Here is a 24,295-nt window from a genome sequence, read left to right as displayed (position 1 = left end):
ACATGTATCGTTTTTCTGGATGAGTTGCTAGGAGATGATCTTTTTACTCCAAATAGAGTACAGCTTGGTTACAAACCTGCATAAACTGGATAAACCACAAGGCATTTGAAGCGACTGTGTTCAGCCGTCTGGTCATAATACACAGAGCTAAATCAAAGCATATCAGCACTAACACCTCAACCACTGAAGTCAGGAAGAGGTGTGGGGGATGATTTAGGCTTGTTTTGGAGTCATTGCACTATAATGGCAAGAAGTTGACAAAACAATCATGAGGGAGGGTTTTTTTTTTTTTTTTTTTTCCCACAAAAATTTTCCGTCATATGAAAGGCCATCTGTCCATCAGGTGAAGCCTTTTAGAAAGTAAGGGCAGACAGAAAACTGTGACCTCAAGCACAAGATTACAATTACATGACTGGAAAAGGAAAAAGAACTGAGGTGTAATGCAAGGATGTCTCCAAAGAGGAGACGGAGGGACTAGACATCGCTTTTACGCTAGATCATTTCAGCACACCATGATTCTGCTAATGCCATGTAGAAATATTGCGTTGAAGGTGGTGTGCAGTGTCAGCTTTTAGTCACACATCTTGCATGTAGGGTGGAAAGTTCAATTTTGGTCTCAGACTAAAAAAAAAAAGTTTTTCAATGTGATGCAGTTTGTGGAAAACTGTAAATAATACTTCTAATGGATTATTTTGTTCCTGGTCTATTAATTCCAGATTTATAATCAATTGTGGCATCTACAGAATCTCTGAAATGTGTTACCATGAGCCTCCTAACTACTTTTCTGATTAATGCTGTTCTTACCAAGCCTGTAGGATCAGGTGTTTGTCGCTGCAGGTTTGCAGTTGTGCCAGCTCTTATTTTCAGATCTAGATTGAACGGTGCTCTGTAACCTCTAAGGTTTTCAAAGCATCGGATATTACTTTACAACCCAACAATGACCTAAACCTTCCCACAATGTTGGTCCCTAACCTGCAGGAGTGTTTTTGTTGTTCGTTCACTAATGTTTTCTAACAAACCGCTGAGGTTCTTACAGGACAAATGGATTTATAGTTTAGTAACTAGCCGACTTGCAAGGAAAGTGAATTTGACTTAAACGGTTTACAAATTCATTTCCTAGAACTCGTTTCACAGGAAGATGATCAGTGGCAGACTCCCGCCAGCGTTCATTTGTCATGTAAATAACTATACACTTCACTATAAAGCATGCTTAAGTGACATTTGCACAACTCAGTGTTTCAGGATTTGAGTTTTAGATTCATTTGACTGTCAAAAAAACACAAGCGTGGTGGAGAAGTTTAACTTTGTATTTTAGAACAACCATATGATAGTTTCTTGTAATAATGAGTCCAATTCTGAGATGAAAAATTACTGAAAACAATAATTGGTTTATTAATGTTTTTACATAGCAAACACTGTAGGAGCAGCAGAGGACCACAAGTTCTGGAGTATGTCAATGTGTGTGTATGCATGTGTGTGTGCGTTGTGTTCAGCAGCAGGGAGGAATAGCCGGTCCTGTTTTCTCCTTTGAGTTGGCTACGCCACAGTCACACGGGCAGCTCATCACCAGTGACCAGCAGACTTGAACGTTGCTCCAACTTGACAATTTCTCCTCAGCAAAAAGGCAAAGAAAACACACTAAATAATCCTTCTTATTGCCCAAACGTTCAGAATAAGTAATAAAAAATATTTAAATATTTGGATGGCATTCATTTAATAAAGGGAAACTATTGCCTTCTTTCATTCACAGAGGGTAGCCACATTTTTACTTTATGGTGACTCACTCAGGTTCCCTCCTTTTCTACTTGGCTTTCCCCTTGGATATACAGTTTAAAAGTGCTATAGATACGCCCCATCCTCCGTCCAATTAAAAAAAAAAAAAGTATTCCTCATTGCCTTTTTATAGATGTCAACAGTGAAATATATGTGGCAATTACTTTTAACTTTACAACATTGTTTTATACATGAATTAAGGCCAATCCTATTCTTACAGTATGTACAGTACCACCACAAACCATGGCTACATAAAGACACAATTATTTAATTCATAGATCCAGTTGTCCTCTGAAATGATAATGTGTTAGTTCCTCAGTTTAACTCGATGTGCCTTGAGCCATAACTCCCTCTTGCGTCCACAGTTTGTTTTTCTTTTGCCAAACAGCATGTACAGTAGTGCTTCAGTTTGTAAACGTGAAAAGCCAAAGAGAAGGTGCTGCTCACTCCTCATCTGTGCAAACCTGAAACGGATAAACAGGAGATCTTGTGAGGGCCGGCTGAAGACGGGCAAGTCTTTTTATTAGCTTTTCAAACATTCAAACTGTTGCACGTTTATTACACACAGTGGTTATTTTTTCTTAATTTTGATGATTATGGCTAGCAGCTAATGAAATCAAAAATTCTTTGAATGACATGCAAGGAATATTAAAAAAATAAGTACATATTAACACATGAATTTTATGGCCATACTATTATAAAAAGTAAGCTAAAATTTCAGCTTACATTTAGTCAGGTTAGCATAGCTATTTATGCTATGCTAGGTATGTTCAAACACTTTGTGTGTCTCTGCAGACAAACGTTCTGCCAGAAATACAGATACCTGATTAATGACCCTGTGCTACTGCTGTGTTTGATAATGGCATAAACCACATGGAGAATTTGTGGAGTATTGACAAGAGCAAGATGACAGACGAGAACTAAGAAGGCAGACTAGCAGAATGCTATCTAAGCAACTTGGACATTATAGCATCTCAGCAGACCCAAGGTTGATCACATTGTCATCACTACAGTACTTTAGGGAAAACAAGGCCAGACCGAGTACTGAGACTTTATTTTTAGCAATACATGGAAATACTTTTCAATAAAAACTGAAATTTGGGTTTTCATGAGCTATAAGCCAATACCATCAGAAGTAAACACTTGAAGTAGACAATACTTTCTGTAATTACTCTGAGTTTTATATATATATATATATTTTTTTTTTTATAAAACTTAAAGGTTGTAAAGGGAGCTTTGAAATTGAAAGGTAATCTGTTTTACCTTGACAAACGGGTGGTCAAGAAGCATGCTGGCTGTCCAGCGGCGTTTAGGTTCGCTCTCCAAGCAGTGACCCAGGAAGTCCTTCCCCTCCGTGCTGAGCTTCTCAGGGATCGGCGGTTTGTGGCCCATGCCCACTTTGTACATGATCTGAAAGTTGTGCTCGTACTCATGCCAGGGCCTCTGCAGATGCAGATAAACGTCACAAAGTAAGTCATTTCTTTGCGGTATTTTTTTTTTTCGTAAGTTTTGCTTTGTTGTTCAGGTGAACTTACTCTGGTGGGAAGTAAAAGAGGAAGTAAAAACACAACACGTTTAGGCCTGCAACTGAAAATAACTTTTTTTTTTTTTTTTTTTTACAGTTTCTGTTATTTAAAAAGCAGCTTTAACCACAATCAGTTTTCACTGGAAGCTTTGCAGAGTGCCTCACTGTTACTGGGCGAAAAGGAAACTTGTGGAACTTTTTTTAAAACATTGAAAAAAAAAAAAAAAGTACCTGTACTAATTTATTGTAAAAAAGTATAGAGAGCTACAAAAGAGTTTATTCAGATCTATTGTCAGTCTTGTTTTATATAAAACAAACAAAGCTGTGATACTTCATGTGTAATGAAACATTCTTGCTTACCTTTCCAGTCACCATCTCAATCAGGACGCAGCCCAGACTCCAGATATCTGCTGCTCGCCCATGACCTTCCCCCTTTGCTCTTGTGATAACTTCAGGTGCCATATATGCTAGAAAATTTGAACACACAAAAGTGACGATATAAACCAAAACCGCATTAATGCAATGATGTTGGATAATTTGGTACAAATGGCAGCTTACCATTACTATTAAATGGATACATGCAGCACAGTGTTATAGTCTAGAGGCAACATTTAATGTTGATATTTTGGCTTGGCTTCCAGATAATGTTTTATCTTTTAAACTTCAATTGCTCTTGTATGATAATTTATCGATATTGCTATTGTAAATATTTTTTTTTAGAAGTGGTGGATCCAGTGCAGTGATATGTTCTATGGTCATCTGCAGCAGGCTTCTCTATTTTATAAAAACCATCACAATAATCCAACCTACTGAGGAGAAATGCATACATCAGTTCTTCTGTGTCCTGTTTTGGCAGGAACCCTGTCATTCTGACAAAGCTTTTAAGAGGGCAGTAGTGATAGACTCAAGGTGGATGTTAACATTTATTGTCATGATGACACCAAGGTTTCTTGCAAACTCTGTGGTTTAAAGCATCGCTGAGTCCAGATGGTTACCCTTGCATTGTTCAAAAAACAATGACTGCATTAGACTGGGGGAAATTCTGACCTGTCCAGATATTATAAATGACAATTGCAATTGACACAAAATAAGTAACATAAATGGTTCATAATTATATGCCCTCAGCATATATAGATTTGGAAAAAGGAAAATTAAAATTAAGAGACATATCTCCAAAATTCCAAGCAAAAATTTAGTATTTCCAGAAAATGAGAAATTGTCAAAATAAAGAAGATGCAGTACTTTCAGACCTAAAATAATGCAAAGAAAATAAGTTCATATTAATTTTGAAACAATAGTGTTTTAACTCAGGAAGAGTTCAGAAATCAATATTTGGTGGAATAACAATGAGGTTTACAATGGGGTTCAGTGCAGAAGTCTCAATTATTTCCAGAGCTGTATATGCTAAAAAAATGCTGTAGTGCTCTATAATTTGTGCTAGCGGACATCTACAGATATTGGGGGTGGGAGGGAGGAGTCTAGGATGGAGCCTTGAGGAATCTCAGTTGTGACATTTGTTTACTGAGATTTACAACTTCTAAAAAGCTATTGTTGGTCTGCCAAATAATATCTGGACCAATTCAACATGTGTGCAAACTCTTAGGTGAGACCATTTCTTACCGGCTGTTCCCAGTGTGCTGTTCACCTCCCCTGGCATGGTGTGAGTGTTGTTCCTTAACTTGACTGAGCAGCCGAAGTCGCCCAGCTTAATCAAGCCCGACGATGTGAGGAAGATATTTGCACCTGTCACAAAAAAAAAAAAAGATTAATAAAATGGTGACTGGTGAGAAAATTTTCCACTTTTTCTTTGAAACGTATCACATGCAGAATAAGTATTTACATAAATCCGACGCTGACCTTTGATATCACGGTGAACAATGCCGTGCTCGTGGAGAACATTTATGGCTGTAGTGATCTGTTTACTGTAAAGCCTGATCACGTGTTCCTGAAGCCCCAGTCTGGAAACTTCCTCCAGAGTTCCTTCATCGCAGTACTCCATGAAGATGTACATCTCCTCCTACAGGAAAAGCAAACACGAGTTCACACCAACACGCTTCAGTCTGAAACACACACACGCACACACACTGCCTTGAGTGTGTGGAAGGTTTCTTACTCGATGGAGCTCCACTCCAAAGTACCGCACGAGGTTTGGATGTTTGATGCCTTCAAATATTTTCAGCTCATCAGCAGTCTCTTTGATGGTTTTGTGATCATTTGGCTGGAACCGTATCTATATATATATTTTTTTAAAATTAAATAAAACACTTTATCTGCAGTTCTGTTTCCGTGTTCTTTAACATACTGAAGATCACCTGTGCTACATACCTCCTTCATAGCCATTAGCTCTCCAGTGTCCACGTTGATGCAGGTATACACCTTTCCATACTGACCTTCACCTGAGGTTCCATACAAAATAGTGAAATTATTGTCTGCAGATGTACTATAATCATCACCAAAACAGCAGTCAAACACAGCCGTACCTATCTTGTTGCCTCTCTGCCACTTGAAAGTCACCTTCCTGAGCCCAACATGCATGCCGTCAGACTTTGGCGTGTGACACACTTGACCAATTATGTTCCGCTGCTTCATCACGGCATAGCGCTTCTCTTCGAATTTTCGAATGGAGCGACGGACGGCATCCATTGGGCTCTGTCGGGCTGTCGCGTCTGCCACCACAAAAGGAGAGTCGGCAAAGTGGCCGTTATGTATGAGCTAACGAATCAAACTGCTCTGAACGAAGCAAGCTCACCTTTGGATTGGCTGATGAGGGTGCGGAGCTCCCAGCTTCTGCGTGCGGAGCTGTTTGGATCAGCCTTTGGATATGAAGGTTCTGAAACAATCGAAACATTTTTATTTATTTTTTTTAAGTTACATAAGCAAGTTTAGGCGAGCGGGTGAATATCTGTCCTGCAGGTCAGTGTGAGCTCCCACCTTCCTTATCCTCAGTGGGACTCGAGTGGCGGCTCAGTGATTTGAAATTTAATTCTGCTGCAACCGTTGAAAGACGATCATTCTCATGGAAACTGGATACCCTGAGAACAATGAAGGAAAAGTTAGCAACTCTTCTCTCCAAATGCACACTACTGCCCAGAACAGCAAATTTCAGCGAAAGGGTTTCTCACGAAAAAAAAGACCTTATAAGTAGTTATAATATAATGCACTAGGGGGCTTCTTGGAATTCAATAACTGTGGAAATGTGCACCTTATGAAAACCTGCAAAACCCATTCATCCTTCAATATAGGCTGGTTAATCTGACAAAAACAGTATTTGATCCTGTGTCAAAATTTCTCATGCATAATGTCAGGAAACCATGTAATTGTGAAACAATTACTAGAAATTTCAATTACCTCGTCGTTTATGATTACTCCACGTTTTACATATTAAGCAGAATTTTTACAAGCGTTGTCAGTTTTCATTTTTAGATAAATGAAAAACAGAAAAACAAAACCCACAAGCAGCTGAGCATGCATTGGAAACAGTCACAAGGTTAGACTGCGGGAACAAAAGTCTGTAGTTATCATCCCACTCACCAATAAGCCATAACCAAATTTAAGCAGAAGTCACTATAAAGCAGAATATTATCTCACTTACTGCAGTAAGATATTATTCATTTTCATTCCACGCACAACAATCAGTCTTCATATGACCAGTGGTCAGGATTTGTCTAATCAATTTTTTTAGGGGATTTGCAAAATCTTTGGATAAACTGTAATGGCTGAAAAAAGGTGAAAAAACATTATATTCTTAGATTGTATGAAATTCTTAGAGAACACCATGAAGTTCCATGCATGTGTGTCTTTCAGCACATAAATATAAAACCGAACCATGCCATAGTCGTAAAAACTAATTCATGCAGAAACATCTGCATCTGTGGTTCATCTGGGCTGCAAGAGAGAGAGATAAAGACTTTCAGCAGATAAGACGGCTGAACACATTACAGTGTTCACAGTCTTTTGGGAATCTTAGGTAGGCTACATTTCCTAAGGGCGACACAGAGAATCATTTTCTGGTAATGCTTACTATGAAAATTGCTAATTTATACCGGATGCTAAAGTCAATTTAAAAACATGTTTTGTTTCTTGATATTAATGAAACCCGTTTTGCAAGAATGCCTTGCGGAGAAGCAGCATCTAGTCGTCTCTGCTGCTAGAATAAATTAATTAATGACCGCTTGTGGCAAGAGGGAGAAAAAGAAAAAAAAATCATTTCCGTTTTTTGTTGTTTTTTTTGGTAACTTGAGGTCAAGACTGTATGAATATCAGATATTGGCCACAAAACCTGTGTGACGTAGTAGCCTTTTTCATCACTAAAACAACAAAAAAAGTGCCATGGATCCATCCTTGGAACCAAAATCAAAACATGAGACATGAGACAGATCCTCCATCAGTGTGGAGAACCTGTACAACGGTTTCGGTTTGACACTGCAACGCTCACGGTGTTAATGAGGGGAGTCAGGGGCGGGGGGGCAAGGCTACCTGACGTCACTGGGGCTGCTGCTGGGTTTCATGGGGCTGTGCTCCCCTGAGCCCTGAGGGATGGGCCGAGGGCCGTTGGGAACCAGCTGGTTCCGCAGATCGCAGGGAAGGCTTCGAGAGCTGTGTGGCGAAAAACACAAACTGAGGAGCGCTGCCTTGGGAGGGCTAGGCAGTTTTGTTTGAGGATCTTTGCTGATGTACGTGTGTGTGTGTGTGACTGGTTGTGGAACAGACTCACTCACTCGCACACACTTTAAATGTATGGAAAAATGAAAGAAAAAGCAGATAGTGTCTAGAAAATGCAAAGAGCTGCTCAGCTATAAGAACTTAAGAAGCAGAGCCATGCACACCAAACCAAATTATAACAACCTAAACTGTGGTGACCTACTTGAAACTTTCAGCGCTGGGGATAAACAAGTTAGGGTTTGGTGGGTCGCTGTGGCAGCGGACTGGAGCAGGAACCTTTACAGGCCGAGGACTATTTCTGGGTGCTGGGGAAGAAATCATATTACAAATCACATCTCATACAAAAAAGAAAATCTTGAATTCTTTATAGATTAACAATGTTTATAAGCTAGAATTAGCCTTCCTTTCGTTTTATTCAGGGATGAGTGTGGTAGTGTTTTCAACATTAAGTTGTTCCTACATTATGTCTGAAGCCCTTCTGTGACTCTTCACATGTAGTTTAATCAAAATTTAACAGGCTTGATCAATGACATCAGTGGGACTTAACTTACAGATGCAGCCAAAGATTTACCAAAAAAAAAAAAAAAACGTGACAAAAACCAGCAGGGGCCAAAAATAAATAAATCTTAGAAAAACATGATACAATGTCAATTTTTTATGAGTCCAGAGTTATTCAGACTGCTTTCTTCTTCTAAACTTAGCTAACACTAGCAGAATACAGATGCACCTTTGTAGCAAACAGCGTAAATGCTACATATGCATTCTAATAGCTGCCTGGAAGTAAAAAAAAGTAAAATGACAAAACATTTCATTTTAAATAGCTAAAATACGTTTACTCAGCCGTGCATCATAGAGCAGAGTAGGTTACTGAATGTTAAGACAAAGTTTAAGCTTAAGGACCTAAATATCTTTTGAAAATCACTTTTTTATATATACTGAAATATTAATACTAAAGGTAATCTTCATCTCATTTGTTTAAAAACAGCTATACTATTGCAATTCTTGGCTCCCATTACTATTCAGTCGGTTATTTTACTTTGTAATAGAAAGGACATAAAAAAGTGACCTCAGAAAGACAAATGGCATGTCAACATCTACTGCAGTGTGTCGACAGAAAAATGTGAGATCACCCAAAATTCATAAAACAAATGCCTGCGCAATTCCGATTGTAACCGCGTCTGTCAATGAGATGCTGAGCCGAGCAAACGGTCAGCTAAAAATAACAGAAAAGGTTGGAAAACTCTCTCACAATAAAGTAGCTTAGAGGGCAGAAAGCACACTGTTTTTGTTTTTTTTTATAGTTTAGTTACAATTACTGTAACTAAAACAAACTTTGGTTATTTATCTTCCCATGACAATAAACTTGCAGTATAAAAGAAACTAAAAATCTATCTTAAACCAACATCTCATATGACAAGGGAGCGTCTTACCAAAGTACAGGCCAGTAACAGGGCTGTGAGGCTTTCCAATCACATGTCCAATACATTCATTCATCAAAGCTTGCAAGCTCTGCAGAAAGAGCTTTGAATTAATACAACTGTCCAATCTAAGCACAACTTGAGCACGAATAGAAGATAAAACAAAAAGGCAAAGAAGAGAATCGGGTAATCTCACCAGGAAGTCATCTTCTGGTAAAGCCGATATGAAACCAGGTTCAATCGCCTGAAGAAAGTCAAAACCCTGAGTCGCCCACCTGTGGAAGAAAGAGCATGTTTGGAGATTTGCAATAACACATTTTTGGGTTTTTGTTTGATCTGTAGGTGAACAATTGCTCTATTAATTATGTCACAAATATATAAGATGACAGATGTGGACAAGAAGAGAAAGATGTATTATCTCGCTCTGTAAGAGTGGTTTTCTAGATGCAGAGAAAGTGCTTTGATTCCCATGAACCTTTGAATCCTGCTCATAATTACTTAAAGTTCGACATATCTGGGTCACTATCATAGAGCCTCACCTGGGCTTGGTGCCTCTCCCACTCTCACATTTGGTCAGGACATAGTTCATCCATTTGCGTGCAAAAGCTATGTACCGCTCCCCAATCCTCTGTCGGAACTCTCCTGACATAAGACGGACCACCTCCTTGTGGTACTGTTTTTAAAAAATGTAAATGAATAAAGCAAAGAGTTGGACGTTTAGGCTTCTTCTAAAGCATGTCAGAGTGGTCTTTGTTCTCACCTCAAAGGCAAAATTGTAGCCCTGTATCATTGCTTCCCTGTAGTACTGATGCAGAGTGGCTGACTCGGATTCCTCCACCTCGGCCTCAATCTCTGTGGTGAACATGTACTCTACTCGGTCGATGGCTGTGCTTATTTTGATGCATAGCTGCAGGGCTTTGTTCTGTAAGGAGGGTTTAAGATAAATAGAATAGAAATTTGGGGTTAATCAAAACTGCTACAGTAAAGAAAGATGTGAAAGTAGGTAGACATTGAAAAATGTCTGTCTCTGCCACTACACGGAGGATATGCAATACCTTGAGATCTTCCAGAGCGCTGGCAATGAGAGGCTGGCTGGACGTTTGCTCCCGGCTAAGGGTCAGCACATCCTCCATGGACTGCTGGAAAGCCTTCCGCTGGGTCACCAGGTGAGCCGACTGCATCACAATCAAGAGCAAGTTCTCAACCTGAAAACAGGAGGAAAACCATGTGAACGCCACACGCGCAAAAACCCACACAGATATCTAGTCAGAATTTCTTCAATACCTTCATAGCTCTTAGAGTGTCAACGGCCTCCATTTGTGGGACCAGTTTGAGGAGCTTGCCGTCCCACCGCGCCCACTCGGGATCTGGAGCGGAGTCCCCCGCTCCGTGTTTGCTCATGAGCAGGTAGGCATCATCCTCGGCCATCTCGTCGGGCTCTTTGGAACAGTCCTTGCCAGCGGCAGCGTTGAGGAGCTGCAGGATGAGAGGCCGCTGATTCTTCAAGCCACAAGGCACGAAAACCTGGAGCTCTTCCAAGCCTGGAATCTGAATCTGAGATGGAAACAAAGAGGTAAGCGTTGAGGACGACGAGAACAAAGTGATATGTGGAAAAATGAGCAAAAAAGAGCAAGCGCACCTTGACATAGTTTTTCTTTTTAAGTGCCTCGAGAAGACAAGGCACCCCACTGGTGATGCTAAAGTCTGCAGCAACTTCCAAATCCTGTACAGTAACGGAGCAAAAAAAAAAGAAAAGTGTTCCAAGTTCTTTAGTCAAATACAGAACATAAGCAAACACATACAAACTAAAAAGGTAGATTTACGTAAAAGATTTTATTTCTGGTGATTCTCACCTTGCGGAGCATTTTGGCAAAACCCAGGGCCTTGGACGCCCGTTCCCTGGCCTCGTGGAACAACTCTTTTAAAGAACGGCTGGTTTCAATAACTGAACGCCTGACAAAAAAAAAAAAAAAAGCAAAGGGAGAAAAATAAACTAAAGAAAATGTCATTTTTCAAAAATACTTTTAAATATGAACGTGATCCCCCATCAACCTGATCTCATCTGAGGCCGTGCTGTCATCTGCACTTTCCCAGAATTCATTGCCACTTTTCTGCAAACCAGCATCAAGAAACTCTCCAGTGGATTCCAGCAGCATCCCAGCAATGTTGCTGCAAAGACGATAACAGTCCTTTTATATGGGGCGATGGGCTCCTCCAAACAACTCTTTGATGTCAATTATGTTTTCTAATATACTTGTATTCCTACCCTCCCAACTTTTCCCACACAGTTTTTTTTTTTTACTGCCACAAACAAGGTATTTTATTTTCCAATAAAATGCATAATCGAAAAAAGGGAGAAAAATTAGACCTTTTTCTCTCATTTTATTTTTAGGCACTCTGGTATCTAAAAATATTTTTGCTGCATTTGCAGTAGGTGTTTCCCTACATCTGTGCGGAAGATGTTGGGGAAGACGTTCAGGGTGAAGCATTACGCTGTGTTGGTGTTTCAGATAAAATCCTAATAAAATACGGTAAAGACTGCATTTGGAAACCGTCAAAAACGCGGAAAAAGTTGACGCACAAATGGAACTGCTGTGACTCAAACAAGAAGTTGTTTGTTTTTAATTTAAAAGGTTTATACTTATTTTTAATTTCAAATTGACATTCTTTTAAAGACTCAAATATCGTGATTTTGTTTGATTTCAGTGCCATTTTCTAAAGATATAGTTAATATTGGTATTTTTCATCAATATGGAGCACACAAAAGACAACTACAAACTGAGATGAAACAAGTGCTGACAATCTTATAGTGAAATGGAAGAAGCATTCTCTTTAATGACCAGCAGGGGGTGTCGATAAAAAAAGCTAGTGATTATCTCAGAAAATGATCTTAATTCAATTATTTCTAATTTCGAACACATTTAATTGCTATTTTGACAATATGCTTAGTGAATATGTGCTACTACTTCTCTGTTGACTTGATGGCATCAAACAAAACTTTTTTTTTTTTTATTTATTCATTTGTATCCTATTCTGCTGCTTCTGATTTCATTTGAAGAAACCAGTAGACAGAAAACGTCTCGAATGAAAACCCTCGTGAAAGACAGCAAAGTTGGTTCTCATTACTGTCGCTGCTTGCATAAAACATCGCCGAGCTTAGCAGAGCAACTGGATGTACTCTTGTTTCCAATAGTAGGCAAGTGGAACGTGTGTTATACAGCTTCGAATGTTGACGCATATTCCGGTGCCGTAGAATGACTGATTACGCTGAAACCTGAACACATTTAACCTGAACTCACCAGAAAAGTTCCCCGGACTGCGCCTCGCCTCCTCGGATGTAAGGAGTGATGACCTTTGTGAATTGCCATTCCTCCTCTAACAGATTCTTTAAGCTGTGAGAGGCCTGAGGCAGCTGCTGCAGCATCCTGATCCAACTGCGCATATATTCAAAATAAACCTGCAGAAACAACAGACGGCACACAGCCACACGGTTCATACTTACGCACAACTACCGTCAGAGTTTTCAATATGTTTAACAGGAATTACACATTTAAGGTAAATCCTCCACTAAATCTGACATCAAGGGAAGGAAAAATTTGAAGAAATACATACGACCAACATCTTGTGCAGATCTTCTTCAAAGTCGTCTATGTTGGCATTCGTTTGCAGGCCTTGACCATCGTTTACAACGCCGCGCAGCATAAACTGATAATACTGCTTCATCAGAAGGCCTCCTTTCAGAACCTCCTTGCACTCGCGCACCAGCTGCTTGATGCTGAGCAGTGAGGGGTCTCCGGCAGGCCTCTGTTCCAGTCGCAGTTTAAGGCATTCATGAATGACATTGAGGAGGACTCTGCACAGAACGAGGAACGCCGGTCGGAAGGATGGGAGATCCATGTCCCGCAGGTCCTCCCAGGACACCTGGTCAGCTCCGAGCTCCGGATCAGTCTGACTGGAGCAGGACATGTGGCGGGAAAGCTCCGGCAGGTAATCGCTGTACAGCATGGGGTCTGGGAGGTCTGCAAACTGCATGCGGAAGACACACAGGGAAAAAAAAAAAAAGTTATTAAACCCCTCAACTCCACAAAATGTTGGTACAATATGGCTCTTCCGTCTGATAAACGTCATTCAGAACTGCGTTCTTGCGGTTAAACATTCAAAGGAAACAAAGAACATGTGTGTCCTCCTGCCTCACATCTTAACCTTCAGCTTTCAAATAAGGTGATACTTCGCTCTAATTAAGATCATAACTCGTGCTTTGTTCCCCTTTCCTCCATTTGTGCTAATCTCATTAAAGCACCGTGTGCTGTAAACCTTGAGTTGAGATCAGTTACTTTACTCATTGGTGGGAACTTCTCTAATTTATGTTTCACTAAACTACTAACATGATAATATAAAATAGCCCCGAGGCCGCTTTTATTCCTCGATAACTTCAGACTGCAAACGCAATTTCTAAAATATTTGTGGAAAACATTGATAAACAAAATAGATGATCTATATTTCTCTCGGCAGTTGAACATGTACGTTACTTTGCTCATCCACTTATTTGCTGAGAAAACTGCATGTAGCTGAAGAGGCTAATTCAGAATGTATCATTTCCAAAAGTGAACACAAAAGGTTCATTTGCTTTCCAAGAAGTGCAGTTTGTGAAAATGTTTTATTTTTAAACCAAGATAATTAATCTGGCACAATGTTATGGATATTGTTTAGAGCTGAGAAAGATATCGAATTGCAATCCGATATCACAACAGAAAAGAACAGCTTAAATGTGATATTTAGACAGCTATGAAATTTCAGACAAAATGCATGAAAAAATGTGGCCACAGATTAATTTTTACTGTCCTGTATGACAGAGGAGCACTGACCGATTGGTCAGGTGATCAATGGGCCTCAACGTCCTTAATTTTGGGTGTTCGGCTGATGCATACCTATGAAACTGACCTTATTTAAATCATGACAAATTAATCTATATAAGTTAGTATTGTTTTATGGGAATTGCTGTGTTTTTCAAAAGAATAAGATTAAAACATCATAGATGTATGTCACCATAACACCTTACAGGGTCAGTTTAAATTAAACAAAAAAAAAAAAAAAAAAAAAGAAAAGACATTGGTGATCAGCCAGAAAAACCGCAATGGGTGGAACCTTAAATATCTTTGTAACCAAGATTAAAAAGCTCAACGGAATGGTAGAAAAGTGGATTAATTGTAGTCAAAATCCCCAATGCAATATTTAACAATATTGTAAAGTCATTCTAAAATTATGCAGCCTCAATAGCAAATTTGATGTTTGATGCTGAAATGATTATGCAAGTTTACTAACTTACAAACTAAATAATCAGTCTTACCCTAACCCTTTTCAATGAGTTTTGTTTAAATGTACAAAGATCAAGCAAAACACCAAACATTGATTTACATCTAAATGAATGAATTTTGTATTTTATCCTCTTGAAAGTCAGACTAGCTCACAAAATCAAGAAATTAACTTGTTATAAATACTTCTGATCTCAGCTTGGTAAACTTTTAAAGCAGACAAGTCCCGACAATTAATTTCTCCACCACTAGGGACAAGAACAAAAGGCTGACGAAGTAGAGGATAACAGATCTGCCCAAGTTAGAGCATTTTGTTTGGTTAAAAGAAAAATGAAATAACCGTCTGTCACCTAGTTTAACAGTGGCATCATGTGGCTGGCAACTCCAAAGCACCTGTCTTTAGGACCATCTACTAATGAAAATATTTTTTACTGGCTTAGAATGCATTTAAGAAAAATGCAGGCAATCGTCTTTTCACTCACAGAAAAATATGTAGTAATTTGGAAAGCAAGACAAATGCTAATCAGCCACATGCTGGTAGCCAGACTTTGATGAAATGCTGCTGTCCTGAGCAACAGATAAAGTAAAAAGAAGTGTTTCATAGATATATGTATTAAAAAAATCTTCTTGGGCACACAGAGATTTAGTGCAGCATTTTCTTTTTTTGTTTTGTTTTTCTTATATTTTATTACTCATGTTTATTTTGAATTGTACAGGTTATACAGTTGGCAATGAAAGTGGAAAATGTTTTTCACATCACAAAAACCTGGCCTTTTAACTAGGGTGCGTGCCCATTTTCTTGAGCAACCGTAGACAGAAAATTAATGGGTTGGAGGTAGAAATGTAAATGGCTATACAACAGTTCTGTGAAGCGAAAGACGTTTGACGTCCTTACCTCCAGTGCAGGAGTGTGTCGAAGCAGCGCCGCTCTCGCCCTCTGGAGAGAGCGGTCCATCAGTTTGTGTAGCCGAAGTATCAGTTTACGCAGCCCCATCTGTTTCAGAGCCTTATCCACAAATGGCCTGTAAATAGCTGTGGGGCAAAACACATCACCTCCAGCAGCCGCTTCTGCACTTCCAGAAATGGCGGCCGGGAGGAACTCCTCCTCTGACAAGAGGCGGGAAAATTTAGGCGTCAAGATGGGAGACAGTTCTTCATCTGCAAGATTTCCAACTTCCACGTCAGGCTCTCCATCCTCAACGTCGCTTTCAGGAGTAAAAGTGGCCGTAGAGTCATTCTCCTCGTCTTCCTCGTTCTCCTCTTCATTTCCACGGGAGCAGCGAGGTGACGGTATCTCGAAGACGGGCCACCCGATACGCGACAGGTCGTGGAGGCCCAACACCGTGGCCATGACTCGCAGCTTCTGGTTGAGGTCCTGGGTGATGTTGAGCCAGAGACAGAGCGCCTGCACTCTGCCTTGGAAATCTCGAGCTGCGTATTTTTCGTAGTCCTTCTGAAGAGCCTGCAACGAGGGGTACAAGGCTTCAACGGACTCCAAGAGTTCCATAACCTTCTTGACCTGCTCAAAGGCCAGCCGCTGGCGTTGAAGGTGCTCCCTGCAGTCGGCACCGGAGCCCAGAGGCTCAGCGGCGTTCATTGCGGATGAGGGACAGGCACTGAAGCCCCAGGTGTCTACTCCACAGTGGTTGGTCTCCGCTACAGCAAATGATTTCTCCTCAGTCAGACAGAGTTCCTGGATTGTTTGCGACTCCAAACACTGAGCTCCTTTCAGGCTGTCATAGTTGACCTTAAAGTGCAGGACTTTGTTGATGATTTCTGGGATAGCTTTGCGTTCAGTGAAGAGAAAAAGATCCTGGTCACTGGTGGAACGCCTTTCATGCCACGCCTGCAGCTCCAACCAAATGACCTCGTTGTTGTGCCCCATGAAGGCCATGTTCTCCAAGCCCCTTTGCTCCTTCTCCTTCCTCTTAGAGGACATAGACGTGAGCTTGAGCAGCAGGCGCAGAGTTTCAAAGAACTTGAGGCGGTCAGCAGGACAGTCCGTCCTGGATGTTTGCCGGTGGGTCCGTATATGAGGCATAGTAACGGGCAGCTTACAACTGCTGCAGCCCAGGCTCAAGTAATGTTTCCGTGGATCCATGCTGAAATTGCCCGACTTTCCGAGTGGATCTAGCATGAAAGAATCTTCAAATGTCTTCTTGTGGTCTCTCTCTATAGAGCGAAGTGTGGCCCTATGCTTTCTGCCCTGCCTAAAGCTGACCTCCTCAGTAGTCTCGACTGGCTTGGAACCCTCAGTCTGGACAGATGGGCCAAGATCTGCTGGATTTCAAAGCAAAAGCCAAAGTCAGGACAGTGGAGGAATTTTCTACAATCTTTGACCACATCAGCTTAGAAACTTACCTTTGTTTGGAGATCGTCCAGCACCTCTGGACTGGCCACTCCTTTGTTTGCCATACATGCGTTTCATCTGACGTTGGGTATAAGGAGGAGATGTGCCATAAAGGCTTTCATCTTCCTCGCTATGAAAGTCAGAGGAGTCATCAACTTCAGAGTTCTGTTGGGACGCATCTTCCGTCGGCTTGGCCTGCCTGTGAGGACGGCACGAAAGAGGGAAATACAAATTATCTGGGCATTAGTTGAAGTTTTACATTTACAGAATCCAAAATAAATTGGAGGCGATGCTAAAGTAAGCGTTCAGCAGTCAAATCGAAAGCAAAGCTTTAGGGATCAAAAAGAGCAAACCGTCTTGAGTAGGTTTCACCGTGCACAGTAAGCCTCCTCTAAATCAAGGCAGACATGTTGGCTCAATAGTAACTACACTGGATCTCTGCCAGCAACCAAAAGTAAGTAGAGTCTGGCAACTTTCTAAATGTATAGCAGTCATCTTAGACTGAAGACGTTCAGATAGGATAATAACCTATGGTGAAATTGGCAGCTCAAGTAGCTGAATATTATCATCATCATCATCAACTCTGCCCGCTGTGTCAGCAAGTTTTCCAAGGACATTCAGTGAATTCTGGGAACAACATTGTTTTAAAAATGTATAAACTTGAAGTGGTGAATTGTGATGAATTTTAACCATCTCAATCACAAATATTGTGATGGATGCGACATAAAATATACAGTTTTGTTTTTTTTTATAAGAAGAGCTGGCTGCAGAAAGAAGTCAAGGAATATTGCCTATTCGGCTTCCTTTTGGGAACCAAGAACAAACGGCACGCTTTCCCAGATTACAATGTCAAGAGCTTTGTCCCTCAATGTTTTTCTTAAGCGTTTTTAATAGGATTAGAAAGAAAGGCCAGAGAGCTTGACCATTCCCCCCTCCCACAAAGAAATCCAAGAAACAGATGAAGAGTTGAATGAAAATGGGTTACATCTATGCCAATCTCCATGACTCCCGTCATTAATCATCTAACCGAGAAGCATTCCCCAACACGTGCCTGTTAACATCTGTGTAGTGGAAACATAAAGGGAAAAGGCTGGACCCCTTCCCCTGGGGAGAGAGGTGGTTAAAGGGAGGCGAGGGGGGTAATCCGGATATCAGTCGCTGAAGCTTTTTGAGGAGGCGAAGAGAGAACATCCAGATTCTATTGCCCATCTGCCCCAAAACAGAATATGTCAGACAAACACACAATGAGTCTGCAAGCAGCTGTAGACTGACATGCAGGGTAGACGGACACCTGCTGCCAAATCTCAATGTGCAAGACTAGATGTACCAACTACCTTAGAGGCGATCAAGAGATTAAATGCAGATGGAAACGTTTGAAGATTTTAAAAGTAATACTAGCAGTCAAGAGATAAATCTTGCCAGGGTAGTAATTTTAGAGGTTTTGTCCTTTTTTGTTGAAAATGTTTGCATTTGTGCAAACATGGAATACATTCTGGACCCAGGACTGAGAGCTGTCCAGTCACAGCCTATAAAGCGGAAAAGAAATCACAATATCATAGCAATTTTTCTTTTCTTACAATAAAATCTAATTTTTCTCATGATTTACCTACTTCCAAGCCCCAAGTTGTTATGCCAAACTAAACATATTTTTAAATTTTGAATAAGAAATGCCAATGAACAGGAACAAAACAAGCAATTTCTGCCATGTGAATATAATTTATTTCATAATTGTTTTTTCTTAGTTATTAAATGATGTAATATATAGATAAAAATAGTGCAACAGACATAAAATTCAACCATTTCCAGATCAAATAAGTAACCATCATGTCATAAATAATCTTAAATACAAATCATGGATCACTATCCATATACTAGTGTGTGGATAGCGCATACATATACCCAAATAATTTATTGTCATCCATATATAATAATCAAGTTTATATTTGCTGCAACTGCCTTCTCCAAAATCTGAGATGTTGCATATGCCTTTATGCCACCTGCCCTTTTTCCTGTGGACAAAAAAGTGCCCTTCTGAAATCTGTCTTTTTTTTAATACATAGTGTATTGTGTATAGCCCAAGACAGCAGTGTCTTGATTTGAAATAGGGACACATATGATGTTCAAGCTGCCTGTGGAAAAAAACATCTCACTCTGGTTTCATGTGCAGCACAAGGTGTCCATGTTTTCAACTTGAGCATCTGCCCCCCAAAATGTCTGTGCCATAAGGAAAGACACAAGTGGGCCAAGTAATCCATTGTGTGTCAGAGCAAATCCCACTTAAAGCAGGAAAATCACCTTAGACAAAAAAAAAAACCTGGATAGAACCGTCGCCTGTAATACTGCAACTATGTATTTTACAAACCTGTTGAGCAAGTAAACATTTGCTGCGTCTGTCACAGTGATGTCACAATAATAATTAGGCAATGTAAACAGTGAATAGATATGCAACACCGCTCGGAGTCTGAAGATAAAAATAGCCCGTGCATACGAGAGAGAATTAAACCGAGTTTTAAAAAGAGATGCTTGTCGCAGAAGAGCGTGACTAAATCACTCAGGAATGAAATAAGAACTAGTGACGCCATCATGGCTGGTTGTTTGTTAGGTTACCATGGGACATTTCAAGCACACAGTGTGCAGCTTCATCAAAAGGATGAGAAAAAAAATTTTCAGATATTTTTAAAAAGAAATATTTCGCTAAACCCACGCACAAACTGCACTGAGAAAGTTCCAGGGCCTTTGTGTCCTGCAGTTCACCACAGCCACACTATGGTCCTCAAGCTGCTCCCTGCTGGCTGCCACTAGTGAATTATCACTGCAGATGGTGTCTGGCTGCTCTCAATGGCTCATCTGATGTCTCATTGGGAGCCCAATAAAGGCCAGAGGAATGTTCGTGCCCCCGAGCAGAAGTACTAAGTGAATAATAAACAGCACAAAATCGAAAGTCTTTTCTGAATAGCGACAGAAGCGCTATACCGAAGGCTGCCAGAGTCAGGGGGGGCTGACCTTTGACACCAACCATCCACCCTATTGTACAGGCAGGGTGACTCTATTGTGTTGATGTGACACGTGGCCCCGTGAGGCCCACAGCTGAATGCCACACAGCTGGTTAGTGAGCACACTTGCTTACAATGACCAAACTAAAGGGGATTTCTTTCTTTTCCAGGGAGAAGAAGAGGAGGAAAAGGTGGCTGGAGTTTTGTAAGAGCACACTTTGCTCTAATTAGGTCAAGCAGGCACAGCTGAAGCTCTGTAGGCTGAGCACATACTTTGATTACCCCCCACTGCAAAAAAAAAAAAAAAAAAAAAAAAAAAAAGCATGGGTCCACTAGCTACTGCTTTCAGCCCTGGTTAACTGCTGGTGTTGTGCCAAAAAATAATAAGGAAGAAAAAGTGTGTGCACTCGTAATCTCTTCCATATGGAGGTGTACCCTCATGCATTCTGCAGCATGAATCACTGACCCCGTTTGTACATAGTGTGATTAGAGGGCAGAGAGAAGCAAAGATCAGTCCTCGGATCAGAGTTTGTCAGGATTCACAAACAATGAGCACAACGTACTTGACCACACCCATTCGCTGGAACAGAGCGACACTGCCAGGATTGGACCTCCCAGCCTCTCCAGCATGCAACTGTGCAAAATATGCTGTTTGCATGCAACAGAGCAGAGATTTTTCTGCACCATATCATGTCTAATGCATAGATAAATTACAGAGCGACTAAAGTAGAAAACAAACTGTTGTAATGCAGCAGTGGAGGCCAGGACTAATGACTCCACGTCCCATGGCATAAATAAGGAGACTTTTTGCAAACTGTGGTTAACAGAATGAGTCATTGATTTCTGTCCATCTTCTGCAACTTGTATCAGAAAATGCAGCCGTCTCTCCTTCACCTTTTAAACTCGTGAGACTGTGCCATCATGAGCAGCATGTACGGCTTTCACTTTCATTTGCAGGTATGTGTGTTGCAAAAATAAATAAATAAAAAAATCAAGACAAATCCAAGATGCTTCTATGATTTGCATCTTTGTATCAGCTGACCAAGTTTTTAAACACAGGGATACTATTGTCACAAAGGAAATGACAGATTACAGAGACAGAAGGAGAGAAAATGAGTTTTTTTTTCTCTCTAAAAAAGCAGGTGTGGGCAAAGATGAGATGCAGCTAGGAAGCATTAGAGGAGAATCCATCTGCATTCTGCAGCCTGCACCAACAGCAAATGTAGACTTTAATGAGTTCTACCCAAAGACAGAGGCTATGGGGCTCCAGGCAGCAATCTGCAGCACACAGTGCACCACATCCTGAAATCTCTGGAATGCCTGCGAGCCACAATGTCTTCAGACTTACTGAGACTGAGGCATTATTGACAAAGGACCTCTGTACTTGCTGAGATAGAGATAGCCTTCAATTGCAAAGTGAGCACATAACTCATCTTTCCTCAACATAGCTGCGAGATTGAGCTGAGCTGCCACGCTCGACAAGTGGCGCAAAATAAAATTGAGTTTCGCGTTGAGTGCACGCAGGGGAACCATTTCAGCCTTTAAATGCAGTTTATTTGCGGAACTTTGCGCAAAAGAGTAAAAGTGTTGGTTGATTGCAAAGACTGCGTGTCTTCACTTTCCAACAGAAGCGGAAGATAAACATGCACCAATCGATTGTCCATGGGTTCTGAATCTGCCAATTTTCTTCTAATCGTCAGGCCAAATGCTAAAAACAGATTTATTATTATTATTATTATTATTCGTGGCCATTAAAAGCATCAAAACTAAAAACAATTTCAGTCAAACTAACTGAAATCATGCCCTTTTATTAGAGATGCATTGATTAGCTTTCTCTGTGTAGATGCCAATCTTCTGGCCATCTTCTCATTTGGTATTCTAAAGATTACAACATTGTTCCCAGTTATGAATTGAAGAAAACATATTGAATGTTTGTCTACGGAGTTTATGACCAAAAATAGTGGGAGCTCTTTTTAGTAGTCATTTGAGCATTTAATAAACATGACAAAATATATACAATTGTTCGGTATAGGATGACTCAACCACTAATCTGAATAAATAAAGGGAAAATAGTCGTTTTCAATCTCCGCTTGGTGGATTGGTGGCTCTCTACTGTTTGTTTCAATTTCAAAGTAATTTGAAAAGAGACAATGCAGAGTTGCAATTGCAGGAAAGCAATGTTAGCTCCCACAGGTTTACTTTGACTGCAGAGCCTTGCAAATAAACTATTTTAAACGTGAAATGGCATCTTCCTTCCTACCCACTGATATGTGCATCTATTATTTTGTTGTTGTGCTGTTTAGACTTTTATGAAAAAAAAAAACATGTTTAAGGATATATCCTTCTGTGCATTAATGGAAATGCATTTTGTTTTTCATTTATTTTAGCTTAAATAAAACGTGTTCCCGCTATCAAAGCACATAGCAAAAAGAAAGAAAGAAAAAAAATCAGCGTGTCATATCTCAAAAACTGAAGTTGGAGTCAAAAATCGTGATCTCTAACGGGAACGGGGTATCAAATGGTGCATAGACTAAACCTGATTTTGGAATAAAAGCAAATGCATTGAAAGTGGGTCACAATTATAGCTATTATTTTTCATGCAATTGTACTGGACAGCAAAAACATCAACATGGCCAGCATTGCACAATCACTGAAGCTGTTTGTGTATTCACTTCGACTAAGTGGCCGCAGGAGGCAATAACAACTGGCCTGTGCTCAATCATTAGTGAAATAGACCGCTAAAAATGCTCTGTTTATTTACTCAAAACTGAGATTGTGGCAAATGACAAGACTTGTTACTGCATGACAAATATCCTCAAAGTTGCTTTCTGTGCAAACAAACGACTGCTTGTAAGGAGAAGGGAGGAGAGGGGAAGACATAACAGCGGATTCCTTAGTATCTGTCGGGGAAAACACGCAGCAGCATTTCCTTAAAGAGACTTGCATTAATGGCAAACGTTTAAAAACAACTGAAATCGTTCACCGGCGAGCATGCAGAAATGTTGATCGGGATCATGCGGGGTGATAAAAATAATAATAATAAAAAACATTTGTATCTGCAAATGTCAATAACAATTGCATAAACTGTGCGAATAAATGTGACGCAGTCCAAAAGGTATATATGCACAAACCGTGCAGGAAAGATGCGAAAAGTCAGGATTAACAACAACAGTGGGAGCAACATGCTAGCTGAAGTCAGCAAAGTTTGTGGGTCGCGATTATGATGAATTACAAAGTCTGGAAAGCTAGCGTAACACCTAAAGCGCCTCAAAATTCACATTATGAACACATTTTAACCAAATCTTACAACCTGAGTTCTGTCTATGTGTGCAGATCAACTCGCGGGTGAACAATAAACTGTCAGGCTACATGAAGATGTTAGCTAGCTGCTCCCTGACATGTCGCTTCACAATCCCCCCCGGTGTTACCTTTATCGCTCGCAGAGCATCCCCCCCTCTTCGCTGTGGACACCAATAATCCGCAGAGGTCCGGGTATCCGCATAAATGTAGCAAGCTCCCACCCACCTAAAAAAAGTTTACAACTCCTCTGTTGCAAATGCAATAACTTGCACACTATTTGACAGGAAGTCGATTTCTGATGGTGTACTCGAGCGCTCCCATAGAGCTTAAACGCGGCTCCCTATTTGGCAAAGCGAGCTACTGCTGGTGAAGAGTCTGTTCAACAAATCCAACATACCTGCTCGGTTTGTTGCGATCCGGAGGCTCCATAGCAAACAAGTGGCTTCTTGCTCCTACCCGTGCATGGGCCACACCATCTCTGATTGGTATCTGACACACTTTGCACCGATCGATCTTTGCACTGGAGGTGGATTTTAGTCTCTTTAAATCACTTTCTATCCGCCGGCACGATAGACTCTCGCTTGTGCGTATGCTGTCGCCATCTTTCCAACGTTCATTGAGGAGGAGCGCCACAGCCTTTCACGACTACGGCAACCCGGATAGGTCATTTCTGCTGTCACATCAACTGGGAAGGGGAACTTGTTATTATCGTCAGAGTAGTCACTATGAATCAGTTGTCGTTTGGTCACTGTTTGACTAGTAAAGATGAGTAGTCATACTTGGGATGATTTGTTGAGTATTTCCTGATTTCTCTATGTGAACTGGAGCTGAGATTTTTTTGTGAATTGGCGGTACACGAATAAACGAAATTGAAATGCTTTTGAACTTTTCACATTTTGAAACATAACAAAAACAAATTAATGCATAATTCGAAGGAAAATTATACATTACTTACACGTTTT

At 40.5% G+C, this 24,295-nt stretch overlaps 1 protein-coding gene across 3 annotated transcripts; it reads right to left on the bottom strand.

Moving 5' to 3' along the window:
* Positions 1-1,368: 1,368 nt before the first annotated feature.
* On the bottom strand, positions 1,369-23,990 carry map3k4 (mitogen-activated protein kinase kinase kinase 4). Of its 3 annotated transcripts, none has more exons than XM_014983157.2 (26): positions 23,731-23,990; positions 17,052-17,239; positions 15,586-16,970; positions 12,991-13,404; positions 12,678-12,835; positions 11,431-11,547; positions 11,232-11,331; positions 11,018-11,101; positions 10,663-10,932; positions 10,434-10,583; positions 10,139-10,300; positions 9,918-10,051; positions 9,575-9,653; positions 9,391-9,469; positions 8,163-8,265; positions 7,775-7,894; positions 6,230-6,330; positions 6,048-6,128; positions 5,779-5,964; positions 5,624-5,694; positions 5,412-5,528; positions 5,156-5,315; positions 4,919-5,041; positions 3,659-3,765; positions 3,037-3,216; positions 1,369-2,237 (listed from the first exon to the last, which is right to left on the bottom strand). In XM_014983157.2, the coding sequence occupies exons 1-26, from the start codon at positions 23,760-23,762 to the stop codon at positions 2,217-2,219; spliced, it is 4,722 nt and encodes a 1,573-aa protein (XP_014838643.2). In that variant the 5' UTR covers positions 23,763-23,990; the 3' UTR covers positions 1,369-2,216. The 3 variants fall into 3 exon arrangements, with proteins under 3 accessions (XP_014838643.2, XP_014838646.2, XP_014838645.2); XM_014983160.2 differs by lacking the exon at positions 23,731-23,990 and adding an exon at positions 23,462-23,665; XM_014983159.2 differs by lacking the exon at positions 7,775-7,894.
* Between the last annotated feature and the right edge of the window lie 305 nt (positions 23,991-24,295).

This window comes from Poecilia mexicana, unplaced genomic scaffold (assembly GCF_051168715.1).
Source record: "Poecilia mexicana isolate PSO_F unplaced genomic scaffold, ASM5116871v1 scaffold_15, whole genome shotgun sequence".
Classification (NCBI taxonomy): domain Eukaryota; kingdom Metazoa; phylum Chordata; class Actinopteri; order Cyprinodontiformes; family Poeciliidae; genus Poecilia; species Poecilia mexicana.
Note: the sequence above shows the minus strand (reverse complement) of the source record. Positions and strands in the feature narration are given on the sequence as shown.

What these genes read in the sequence shown, in the direction of transcription:
- map3k4 (XM_014983157.2), bottom strand. Translation starts at nt 23,762, where the DNA reads ATGGAGCCTCCGGATCGCAACAAACCGAGCAG. An exon ending in TGTTACTGGCCTGTACTTTG is followed by an intron (nt 8,266 to 9,390) that starts GTAAGACGCTCC and finishes TTTCTTCCCCAG; the next exon opens with CACCCAGAAATAGTCCTCGG. An exon ending in TTGGAGTGGAGCTCCATCGA is followed by an intron (nt 5,316 to 5,411) that starts GTAAGAAACCTT and finishes CTTTTCCTGTAG; the next exon opens with GAGGAGATGTACATCTTCAT.